The sequence below is a fragment of the Chrysochloris asiatica genome, unplaced genomic scaffold (assembly GCF_000296735.1).
Source record: "Chrysochloris asiatica unplaced genomic scaffold, ChrAsi1.0 scaffold00151, whole genome shotgun sequence".
NCBI lineage: Eukaryota > Metazoa > Chordata > Mammalia > Afrosoricida > Chrysochloridae > Chrysochloris > Chrysochloris asiatica.
The window spans coordinates 5,171,518-5,184,521 of record NW_006408669.1 but is presented as its reverse complement, the minus strand read 5'-3'; the positions used below and the strand labels follow the sequence as shown (position 1 = coordinate 5,184,521).

At 44.9% G+C, this 13,004-nt stretch overlaps 1 protein-coding gene across 1 annotated transcript in view; it reads left to right on the top strand.

The window, feature by feature from the left end:
* PDZRN3 (PDZ domain containing ring finger 3) overlaps positions 1 to 10,648 on the top strand; it is a 316,897-nt gene extending 306,249 nt beyond the window's left edge. The window contains exons 6-10 of the mRNA XM_006870785.1: positions 2,615 to 2,713; positions 4,191 to 4,253; positions 5,776 to 5,877; positions 6,817 to 6,933; positions 8,210 to 10,648. Coding sequence (XP_006870847.1) covers positions 2,615 to 2,713; positions 4,191 to 4,253; positions 5,776 to 5,877; positions 6,817 to 6,933; positions 8,210 to 9,772 — 1,944 coding nt within the window. The 3' untranslated portion in view covers positions 9,773 to 10,648. The remainder of the gene's footprint in view (positions 1 to 2,614; positions 2,714 to 4,190; positions 4,254 to 5,775; positions 5,878 to 6,816; positions 6,934 to 8,209) is intronic.
* Positions 10,649 to 13,004: the final 2,356 nt, after the last annotated feature.

Sequence of the window (13,004 nt, the reverse complement as noted above, 5' to 3'; positions counted from 1 at the left end):
CCAACTTGAATTGACCTCATCGGGACCACTGAAGCTCACTGAATGGCACGATAGGAAGCCCACCCAACAGAACTGCAATACCCTCTCCACTCCGAAGAGATGTCTGCTTTGGGGGGCGGTAACTTTGTAGTCTCCTCTTTCTTTATCTCTATCTACTTTGATCCAACTCAGAGTGACCCTCTGCACAACAGAATGAAACACCACCCGATACTGCGACATCCTCACAACTGTTACATTTGAGCCCATTGGGTCTTCTTTTTCACTGTCCCTCCTAAACAACTTGTCAATGAACATGTCCAAAGTATAAGAGATGAAATCTTACCTTCATGGCTGCTAGGGAACCGTCTGGCTGTGTTTCTTCCAACACAGATTTGTTTGTTCTTCTGACATTCGATGATATTTTTAATATTCTTCTCCAACACATCAATTCTTCTACGGCCTTTGTTATTCAGTGTCCATATGAGGCTATTGCAAATATCACAGCTTGGGTCAGGCACACACACCTTAGTCCTCAAACTGACATCTCTGCTCTTCAACACTTTCAAGAGGTCTTGTGCAGCAGATGTGCCTAATGCAATACATGTTTGGATTTCTTGACTGTTGCTACAGGTACACCTAAAAAAAGCATAAAGAAAATGGCATTAGCTAGGCACCCAAACAGAAAAGTCTTCCCTTTTCCCATTAAATATAACCTAAGAGATACTAGGGAACAGGGGAGAATCTGTTTGAAGATCATTTGTGAATAGTATTTTTGGTGGTATGCAAATTGGTTAGTCCAAACTATTTGGAGAGAGTTTTGGTTTTTTCATCGTTACATATGACCCTTAAACTTGTGTTCCCTGAATCAGGTTGCTTACAGCTGATAAAATGAGGAAAGAGATATATACATTTAATGCAACTAAGTTATTAGAAATTAATGGGTCTCATTTAATGAGCATTTGCCATATTGCTAGAGCTGTAATTAGGATGTCATTGAATTAATTAACATATTAGTGTTAAGAAAAATAAAATGAAGTTATCTTATTGAAGGGGCATGTGAAATACATCCATCCTGCCACAAACAACTTGTTGTGACTTTAGGCAAGGAGCCATTAAAACACCAACAGCGGTTTCTGTCGGGTCAACTCATGACGGCCCCATGTGTGTCGGAGTGGAATTGAATTGCATTCCATCGGTTTTCAATGACCGATCTGTTGATCACTTGGCCTTTCTAGGTGATTTGAACTCTTAAAGTCTTGGTTAGTAGCTCAGCGCTTAACCATTAGTGCCACCTAGAGACTCCCATGTAATTAACCCTAACTGCACTTGATTATTGTATTGCCATTTTCTGTGTGCTTTCTCTAGGCTCGGAACAGTGCCTGGTGTTCATCAGGCCACATCTAGGGATTCCTCCTCACCCTGCTCTAGGAGGCAAGGTGACGATTTTTCGTGAGAAAACAGATACTTGGATATAGTGAGGGAAAACTGAGACCCAAATAGGGGTCCCACTTCTTCACCACACAGCTGCACAGTGGCCAGAGAGACCAGCAAGCAGAGAAAATCAGACGGCTGCAGCCCTTGCTTCAACAGGCATTTTGATGAATGCTCACCACATTGCACTAACAGCTGAATTCCTCACCCTGACCTTCAGGCCACACTCAGTCCTGCCCCTCTCTCTCTACCACACAGGTCTTTGGCCACACTTGTCTTCTGCCTTGTTTCTTACACCAGCCAGCCCATTCCCCCCCCCAGGATCTTTGTACCTGCTTTCCTTCAGGGTGGGATGTGCCCTGGTGGTGAACACGCTCCCTTTCACAGGCGAGGTTCAAGAACCACCTGCCCTACAACTGTTCTGTGCTTCCCCACAAAGAAATCCGAATCCTCATCACCTTCCATTAGCAGTTTCCAGAGAGGCTGCTGGGAAATGCTCGCCAGAGTGAATGAGGATCAGTCACACTAGAACTTCCAGATACTCTACCCTTGTCAGTGTTCTGCGTTCATGCAGTGCACATACAACGACATTCCCCGTACTCATGTGCCTTGCATTTGGGTTTACTCTGCTTTTATCTGATTTAATTTGCAGTAATAGAGGCTGAAAGTAATTTCTCAACTGTAAATATCACAGCTGTTGTGGAAAGCATTAATTGCACGCTATCACGTTACTCTCCTTTCTTGGATCAATTTGTGTGTAATCTGTTTGCAAGTTCTATTACTGTGAATATTAAGGAAACGCAATGTGAAATAATCTAACCAAACATACTGGAAACATTTGTACTGCAATGGCTGGGCGGTTCAGGTTAAGGAAATATTCTTGTTTGTGGCAGACAATGAAAGAATGCTTCTTAAAAAGTCCGACCCCAGAAGTCTGAGTGAAATATGGCTAATTTTTCTTTGGGGAGATCAATAAAATAACTATTTTCAAAATGACTTTATATTGACTGAAAGGTCAGAACTGCCCCGGGCATTGATCCCACGTCGCTAATCACTTTTTTGTTTAGTAAGTTAACCAGCTCTACACAGTTGAATGCAAAGAAATCCAGTTCATCATTTAAACATAATATTTTTAAAGCATTTGACATCCATATTCTCTCGCAGCTCGCTGAGTCTCATTGGGAATGCCCTTTCTTTGTCTTAGGAAGTGGATCTATACCGAGTGAACAGCCAAGACAAACTCGGCCTCACAGTGTGTTACCGCACCGACGATGAAGATGACATTGGGATTTACATCAGCGAAGTATGCCTGCTAATTGTTTCCTTCTGTCATTTCAACATCATTCCTGTTTTCTTTTCTGTGTTGTTGTTAGCCATCACTGAGTTGGCTCCCAACTCATGGTGACCCCATGCACAATGGAACAAAATGCTCCCGGGTCCTACACCATCCACTTGAACCCACTGTGCTGCATAGGGATTTCAGAAATAAGTCACAAAGCCTTTCGTCTTAGTCTGTGCATGAGATACATTAAGTAGGACACCTATGTTTCCTTCATGGAAAGCAACATAGGAAGTTTGCCCATCCTACGTCCTCTTTGATATGTTAACCACCCTTAACTCTAGCACATCTAGAAGCTCCGTTCATCCCACAACCACGGAGTTACTGCGTTACATGGGGGTTAAATTCTAAAGGCAGCTCCTAAGACAGAATTACCCTGGAGAAGCAGCAAATCGGCCATAAAATGGAGCCGTTTACATGGTTGTGTGTGTTTCACCCTGAGGGAATGGCAGACTCACATTTCCCATCTCCTGTTCAGTGAGTGGAATGGTGGATGGAATCACTTATACTTTTTAAAGTGTTTCTTTTTCTCTCTCTTAAAGAAAAAAAAAAAAAAAGGCTAGTATGTACGGTTGAATTCACATAAGTTAAATGCAATTTCCGAGTACAGACAGAGCTGTTTTGATCTTTGTGGAGAAGGCAAAACATCTCTCCATGCCGACCCTTTACCATTCACTCGCTTTCCATTGTAAGCTCAGGATTTTGTCAAGAAAAGAACTGACCTCTGAAGTATAAGCCAGGGGCTATATCTGCAAGACGTAATACTTATCTCCCCGGATGTACTTTCATCCACCAAGCTTAAGTCTATGCGTTGTTATTTTATTTGGGGATGTTCCTTCCATACTCAATCCTATTAAGCTCAATTCGATTTCATTTTTGAAGTCATCTCCCAAAACTATTAAGAAGCATTTGTTAGAAAATAGTCAAGATATTGCTTGTGTGATATAGTCAACATAGCAAAGGCACCCCTTTAAGCTATGCTGCATAATTGATTTCAGTCTCATTACTGTCCATGTGACAAAAGCCATGCCTCATCATGGTCAGCAGGGTCTGTACACGCGGGTTGCCATGAAGGAATCTGAGAGAACAGGGCCCTGGAAGGAGCTGGGAAGCAGTTCAACCCAAGTTTCTCTCTTCTTGCACAGACTGACTTGTTTTGTCCATGCAGGACCAAAACACAGCAATGAGCATGACTAACTTGTTGTTGTTGTTAGATGCCATTGAGTCGGTACTGATCTTTTTCTCTGACCCTCCATCTTCCCAAACATGACTTAAGAGGGGGCTTCAGAAACTTGGTGGGGAAATGGAATTAGAAGACAATGGAATTTTACCACCAACTTCTTGAAGCCCCCATCAGATTTGTTCAAGAAGGCTTCTGGGAATTGTTTCTTATTCTCCCATGTGTCTGGTTGAGTGCTGAAATGCCCCCTGCATGTTTCAGATTGACCCAAACAGCATTGCGGCCAAGGATGGGCGCATTCGAGAAGGAGACCGCATTATCCAGGTAGGTCTGAATCGGGGGTTCTAACACTAACTCTAGGGTTGAAAATGCCAAAGATAATAAAGAGCAGGGATCACACTGTCAGATGTGGAGCCGAGACAAGTTAAAATGGTGAGTGGTGTAAGCTCTGGAGTGTCAGGTGCACCCGCAGGAGGTGGGGACACAGCGACACTGACACCCTGGATGTGGTCCCTATCTAATAGGGCAGCTGTCTCTAGCCAGCTGATACAGTTGTCTACAGAATGGGAACTAGTTCCCCTACTTTTAATTCTGCTGGTGCTACTCAGAACAACACATCAGTAGGCCAGATCTCGCCAACTGTTTGCAACTTCTGAACCAAAGTAAATGTCTGAAGGAGTAATTTTAGACTTAAGTGCCTCAAGCTTGGTCTTGTCCTTAAAAATGGGAGCTTCTTGGCATATTTAGCACAATCAATTGAGCAATCTTTGAAGCTGAATGACTCAACATTTAGGCATTATAGGAATTACTTGCAAAGGTAGTTTCATTATCTCAAGCCCTGCTGTTCCTTCTCCTCAAAGTGAGACCATTTATCTCTATTTTAGCCACAGTTGAGATTCGATCCTCTTTGCTGCAGTTTATCCCCCAAGGATTATTTAGCTTTCTGCCTCGTCCCACATCTTAAATCCACTATGTTTATTTTTTTTATCATTACATAGATCACCCAGAGTGATCTGCCTTCCCCTATTCCTACTCCACCTTTCTAACCCTTAGCCAGGACTTTGCTTCAGGACCCTCTGTAGTCCTGCCCCTTTCTAGCAGCTGGGGTTTTCCAGTCACGTTTACTCTTGAGCTTGGAGGCATTAAAGAGGCACCTGAGAGCCCTTCCCACCTCCATTGTTTGGCAGCACACCTGTTTGTTTCTCCTTGGTGGTCAGGAGCAACCATCCGACCAGCCAAGTTACCCCTGTTGTTGTCTGTTAGTTCAGTGGCCTAAGGAGCCAAATGGGCAGGTGGAAGACTTGTCTCCCAACTCTGTGGGACATTTGTTCTGTCCCTGAGAAGATGCGCTTCCGCGCAACTCCTGAGAGGGAGTAGCTCCCACATGGTCCTCTGTAATGCATCAAGAAGTGAAGTACTACAGTGGAGACACAGAACCATTACAACGTCATTCCTGCTCTAGCTGCCCTAGCTGTCCAGACCAGAACCACCGCTTCCTTTTCTCCCAGATGGTCTAAAAAAAATCTAATCATGCGCTCGTGCATCCCCTTCATAGTTCTGCTTCAGCATGATGTCTGACCCACAATCCCTGCCACTCCTGTCCACATGACCTCCACCTGACCGTCAGCTTCTAGGCTAAACCCGAGGAGCCGCTCTCACAGTGTCAGTATCAGCACGACCCCTCCCCCACCAAAAAATCAGCATTGTTTATAAGCCACATGGAAGTTGTAGGGTCGAGCTGGGAGTAGGAGATAGTAGCAATAAAGAATAAGTTGCACGATTTGATCTAATTATGCTATTGTCCACTTTTACCTACCAATCCTATCCCCCCTCTTTTTTTTAAAAGATCAATGGGATAGAAGTACAAAACCGCGAAGAGGCCGTGGCTCTTCTAACAAGTGAAGAAAACAAGAATTTCTCCCTGTTGATTGCAAGGCCTGAGCTCCAGGTAAGTCCATTCCCTGCAGATGGAGTTGGCTGTCTGTTTTTAAAATCAAATATGAGAACAGTGGCGACAGCTCATGTCCAGCCATAGATGAATGTATCAACATCTGGAGTCCTGGTGTGATGCTTCAGACTTAAGGCACTGGACTGAAAGGTCAATTTGAAACCCACCAGTCACTCATCGGAAACCCTGCACAGGGTCGCTATAAGTCAGAACCAACTTCATGGTACTTAACTTCCCAATTACCTAAAATATGCAAATGCCTGGAGATAACAGTAGATGAGTGGTTGCCAGGGAGAAGAAAGAATGGGGAGGGGTTATTGCCTACCCAGTACAGAGTTTCTATTTTGGCTGATAATTTCTATTTGGCTAATGAAGATAGAAGTGATGTTCACACATGATAAATGACTGCCACTGAATAAAAAATGTGAAATGCGTGTAAAATTGTTCACTACAGATAAGCAAAGTAAAAAACATGGGTTTACTTAATAATTGGGTAATCCAGCCCCGTTCAGTGGTATGCCAAATTTTGTCCATGAACTGAAATCTGCCCGCCCCGGAGCTAGTCTGCTCTTGCATGGGCAAGTAAAATCAAAGCCTGGTACAATGTTAGACCTTGCCCAAGCTGGAGAGCTAGGGTTTTTTTGTTTTGTTTTTGCCAAAAAAAACACTTTCCACACCCCCAAAATGGTTTCTCTTTAAGGTGTGGGGGGGTGGGCAGCGAGTTTCCCCTCTTACATAGGTGACCTACATCACTCAGAGTCGTTGATATGGGTAAAAAGCTTCACCTGGACAAAATTATTTAAATTGTAACCGGTCGAGACTCCTTACTTGGCATATAGTACCAGGGTCTCTTTGTGAGGTCAGGATCATTTCTTAACATAAGAGCAAAGCATAGGGTCAACTCCTCTGAGGCATGTGTTGGCTACTGCTTCCCCGCAGCTGGACGAAGGCTGGATGGACGATGATCGGAATGACTTTCTAGATGACCTGCACATGGACATGCTGGAGGAGCAGCACCACCAGGCCATGCAGTTCACGGCGAGCGTGCTACAGCAGGTAACGTCCCCGACGCCTCTGTCTCCCTCCCTGCTGCCAAAGCTCATCAGCACACAGGCTTTCTGCATGCGCCTCAGTGACATTCAAGCCAGTCCTTCTCCTGCCTTTTAAAGCGGAGCACAAAGGCTAAGGGACAGCAGAAGCAGTGCTTCTGGAACTTGGGTTGGAAAACATCCCTGCCAGCAGCCATACAAAAAAAACCAACGCTGTTGAGTTGATTCCAGCTCATGGGAACCCAAGGTACAACGCCATTCTATACAGTTTTCCTGGCCCTGACCTTTCAGAATCAGATTGCCACACTTTTCTTCCAAGGCACTTCTTGGGTGTTCACACTACTACCCTTTCAATTAGTTATGAATGCTTAACCATTGGTGCTGCATGCTGCATCCACATGGTGGTGTGGTGGCTGTGTGCTGGGGAGTCAGTTCTGACTCATAACGACCCTGAACAGGGTTTCTAAGACTAAAGGAGAAGAAAACTTCATGTTTTTCCCACAGAGCTGCTTAAAGCACTAAAAGGAGCTTCAGAAAGTTACGGAAAAACTGGGGTTATTTAATACTTAAAATGTTTCATTTCATCCTGGTATGGTGTTACAGAGTAAGCACTAGGCTACTAACGACCAATTCATTATTTCAAACCCACCAGCGGCTCCTCAGAAACCCTATACGGAGTCACTATGAGTTGGAACCAACTCAAGTGCACCTGACACCACCACTCATTGAAATAATAAGACCACAATTATTATCCTAAGTTTACAGATGAGAAAACGCATCTAAGTTAGAGGTGACCATTTGCCGTCAATTAATTTTTGACTGATGGTGCTGACCCGGAGTGTTTGAGAAGAGGTGCTCTGTACAGTTTCCAAGGGCTGATTTTGTAAAAATAGATGACCAGGTGTTTCTTTTGAAGCTCATCAACCTTTGGGTTAGGAGTGGCCACTGAGTCAGCTCTAATTCATGGTGAGTTAGGTAGAACAGGAGAGAAGGATGCCTAATCCTGGGAGAGGTCCATCTGACTAATTCCCAGGCCTTGGTCCTATTCCTCAGTCCCTGGGTGGCACAAACACTTGGTGCCCAGCTATTAAAGTACATTGGCAGTTTGTTACCCTCCCAGCAGCGCTGTGGAAACAAACACCTAGAGATCTGATTCTCTATGAAGCACTAATACTCTGTCAGTAATAGGGATGTCTTGTCTTAGGCCTTGCTGCAATGAAAGTAAAGGGTGTGTGACTGGTCCACAGACCTCTGAGCATTTGTTGTTGTTCTCTATGATGCAGAAGAAGCACGAGGAAGATGGCGGCACCACAGACACCGCCACCATCTTGTCCAACCAGCATGAGAAGGACAGCGGTGTGGGACGCACGGACGAGAGCACCCGCAATGATGAGAGTTCGGAGCAGGAGAACAATGCAGACGACCCCACTGCGTCCTCCAACCCGCTGGCGGGCCAGAGGAAGCTGACCTGCAGCCAGGACACTCTGGGCAGTGGTGATCTGCCCTTCAGCAATGAATCCTTCATCTCGGCCGACTGCACGGACGCCGACTACCTCGGCATCCCGGTGGACGAGTGTGAGCGCTTCCGGGAGCTCCTGGAGCTTAAGTGCCAGGTGAAGAGCGCCGGCCCCTACAGCCTGTACTACCCCAGCAGCCCCCTGGATGCCAGCAAGAGTGACCCCGAGAGCGTGGACAAGGAGCTGGAGCTGCTAAACGAGGAGCTGCGCAACATCGAGCTGGAGTGTCTCAGCATCGTGCGCGCCCACAAGATGCAACAGCTCAAAGAGCAATACCGTGAGTCGTGGATGCTACACAATGGCGGCTTCCGAAATTACACCAGCCTCGACATCCGCAGACATGAGCTCTCAGACATCACCGAGCTCCCCGAGAAATCCGATAAAGATAGCTCGAGCGCCTACAACACCGGGGAGAGCTGCCGGAGTACACCTCTCACCTTGGAGATCTCCCCTGACAACTCCTTGAGGAGAGCCGCGGAGGACATCGGTGGTCAGGGCAGCGAAGGGGCTGCAGGTACCACAGAGGCATATGGCGCATCCCCAAAGAGCCTGCTCTCCATCACAGAAGATCCTGACGGTGCCACCCCTAATTACAGCCCATCTCCGAACGAGCTGGACCTGAGCCAGCCCCTGGAGAGCAAAGAGAGGAAATCCAACGACGGCAGCAGGAGCCCCACCCCCAGCCAGAAGCTGGGTGGGTCATACCTGTCCTCCTACCATCATTCTCCCTACAAGCACGCCCATATCCCTGCGCATGCCCAGCACTACCAGAGCTACATGCAGCTGATCCAGCAGAAGTCTGCCGTTGAGTACGCGCAGAGCCAGATGAGTCTGGTGAGCATGTGCAAGGACCTGAACTCCGCCAACCAGTCAGAACAGAGGATGGAGTGGAAGGTGAAGATCCGTAGTGACGGCACACGTTACATCACCAAGAGGCCGGTGAGGGACCGTCTGCTGAGGGAGCGTGCCCTGAAGATCCGGGAGGAGCGCAGCGGCATGACCACCGACGACGACGCCATCAGCGAGATGAAGATGGGGCGCTACTGGAGCAAAGAGGAACGGAAGCAGCATCTGGTCAAGGCCAAGGAGCAGCGGCGGAGGCGCGAGTTTATGATGCAGAGCAGGCTAGATTGTCTGCGGGAGCAGCAAGGGGCCGACGACAAGAAGGAGATGAACATCATTGAACTGAGCCACAAAAAGATGATGAAGAAGCGGAATAAAAAGATATTTGACAATTGGATGACAATCCAAGAACTCTTAACCCACGGCACAAAGTCTCCAGACGGCACAAGAATATACAATTCCTTCTTATCCGTGACTACTGTATAATTTCCACTTCTGCATTCTGTACATAAAGAAAGAACGTTACCATTGCGGTAGAGAATCCTGCGCCTCGTTCAATGTGGCAAGCTTTTGTATATAAGATAAAAATAACAGCCACCGTGTTTATAGTCAGGAGTTGTGAACTATACAACTCTGCGTGTCATAGCTCTATTTTAACTGGAGATAAAACCACCCCTACTATCTCGAAAGGCAATATGAACAAACAAAGCTTTTTTTCCCTCAAATTGTACTTTTTTACTTGTTATCTTTTACATAAAGTGCTTAAATTTCAAAAAAAAAATTTATTAAGCATACTTTCACGAAATAATTTGTTTAAACTATATTCATATAAAAAAAAGTTAAACGTGCTTTCCTTTTTTTCTGCCTAAAACACAAATACAACTGCCAATAGGTATTTTTAATGGAATTCTGTTTTATAATGTTACTTTGCTGAATGTGTTTCATATGAGTGGCCATTAATATATTATTTAGGTTACGGTTTTAACTCAAACCACCAAACGCTTTGGCTCATGAGTTAAATACACATACCCAAGCCAGCAGTGTCTAGATATGACATAGACATTTGAGCATATTTCTGGTTGAGGTTCCCAAGACAATGTAAAGGTTTAAACTGAAAGGGAAAATATTACGCAGCTTCACAGAAGACTAAAGCATGTTTGCAAATACTGCAACCGGTTGGAAGAATTTGCATGTCCAGGAAAGTTGTGGATGGAGACAGTTTGTGGAATTTTAAGTGCTCATTGTAATAAGTAAACCTTTGCTTTGTAGATGTGAAGGTACAGACTTTGACAAGCAAGTTCAGGAAGTCATGATTAGTTAACAAACATGAAGTCAAATGAAGTTAAAATAAATTATTTTCTATTTGATATGTTTTGAAATGATTCCTCATTTTGCAGTGGTGCCTATAAAATAAAAGTCTTTTGCAATGTTGTTTTTTTGTTTTGTTTTGTTTTGTTTTCCCCTTGGTTGTATATTTCCTACTACCGGGGAAGGATTTGAGTCTTTCAGACCATCGGATACCTCCATTCTGCCCAATGACAGATGTAAAACTAAGGTCTGTACACAAAGAAGTAAGAAAGCAAATTCACCATATCATCCTGCAGTTCTGTCTGCCTGCCATATAGAAAGGCTCAAACTGACCCAATATGCTATCAACAAGAATAGCTATGAGAAAGTTATCAGTCAGTTGTTTTCAATGAAATCTCTGATTTACTGCCACCATTACTGCCTGTCACAACGAATGCATGTCAGTGTCTAGGCCCAGCTTTTCATTACCAAGATGCTTCTGAAAACCAAATGATATTTACAGAAAGTAACAGGGTCACTTCAAAATGAGTACCTTTCAGATGAGTAACCCCAGACCCGTAAATAATGAATTTGTAAACTATTCCCTGATTATGGAGTCCTGGTGTGGCACTGTGAGTTAATGTGCCAGACTGCAAAGCCATTTGAACTACAAGGTCGGTGGCTCAAGCTCACCAGTCGCTCCTTGGAAACCCTATACAGGGTCACTATGGGGCAGAACCAACTCAGTGGCACTTATTATAACATTCCCTGATGATAGAGTTTAAACCCATTCCAGCTGTAATACCTAAAGAAAATAAGGGGGTTGGAGGTTACTAATGTCACTTTCACTTGCCATGATGGCAGACATTGGGCTCAATCACTGCCCTATCTGAAATTTTGATTGCAGTGACCAGGTATCTAGGCATCTTGGACAAAGATTCCTTCCACAGACTGTAAGTTCCAACCCCAAACCCTCCTTTGGGGCCAGAATCTTGAGACTAATTATAGTAGCCACACTGGTTTAGAAGTTAATGAAGCTGCTACTGCGTGCCGTGGAGTTGGTTCCGACCCATAGCGACCCTGTACAGGGTTTCTGAGGCTATAAATCTTTAATTCGGAACCACTACGCTACCAGAGCGCCTTTATGAGACTAGCACGCTGAAATCCTTATTCCTTACGATTAAGATGTCTGTTAATTACTTCATCTAGAACCAGGCACTGCTGAGATACTGATGTCTGCTGCATTGTTCTAGCCAATCTGCAGAGTGAGATTTTTGCACAAAGTGGATTACAGATCTAGTTTTCCAATGCTTCCAGTTCTATTTCCGATAGAATTGGATCCCTGGCTCCCAGGAGAAACCCTCCATCTCTAGCATTCTTACTTCGGACCCCATCTTCCCATCTAGTGTTTCACAGAGAACAAACGCCAGCAGATAAATTATAAATTGCTGAAAGGCAGACGTAAGCATATGGGTTTCTTTAGCGAAATCGCTTGCCTCGCCTTGCACGATCTCATTAAAGGCCTGACGGACTCATGTGGCCCCAAGAATGCAAAGCTCTAACCCAAACAGTTATAATAGAGTCAACCAGGGTGCTTCTACTTTAGGTTGCGGAAGCCAGCTTGGGCCGCTTGGGGAAAAAGCAAACCAGCTGCCAGCAAGTTGATTCAGACTCATAGTAACTTTTGTTGTTGTTGTTACGTGCCGTGGAGTCGGTTCCAACTCAGCGACCCTGTACAGGGTTTCTGAGGCTGTAAATCTTTACGGTAACAGAAAGCCTCATCTTTCTCCCGTGGAACAGCTGGTAGTTTCGAACTGTTGACCTTGCGGTTCACAGCCCGATTCGTAACCACTACGCTATGTGTGTCAAAACAGGACTTGCTCCCACAGAGTTTTCAGTCATTGAGTTTTCATTCTATTGACATGCATTTCTTGTGATGCATGACTGTGTGGATGCAAATTGCTAGCCTGTCACTAGTAGTTGCGTATTTACTACTTGTATCTACAAGAGTGTGGTGATGATGTTGTGAAATGCCTACGAAGTCATTGCTGACTCACAGTCACACCACATAGGGTTTCTGAAGGTTTTGAACTGCCATCCTTGTGGTTAGCAGTCCAATGCTTGTCCTACAAAGTCTTACCAGGACTCTGCTATGAAAGAGTTCGTTAAGTGCCATCGAGTCAGTTCCAACTCATATCGACCTTGTATGCAAGGAGCGGCTGGTGAGTTTGAACCATCAACTCTACTGTTCAATCCGACATTGCTGCTCAGCACATTATCCTACATTCAGTCTTTGGTTCCATCTTAGTTTAATATACTTCATCATGATTTAGGAACCATAGCAGTGCAGTCTGTTAAGCATTGGACTGTTATGTGAAAATTCAGTAGCTTAAATCCAACAGCCACTTTGCAGGGGAAAGATGTGATGGTC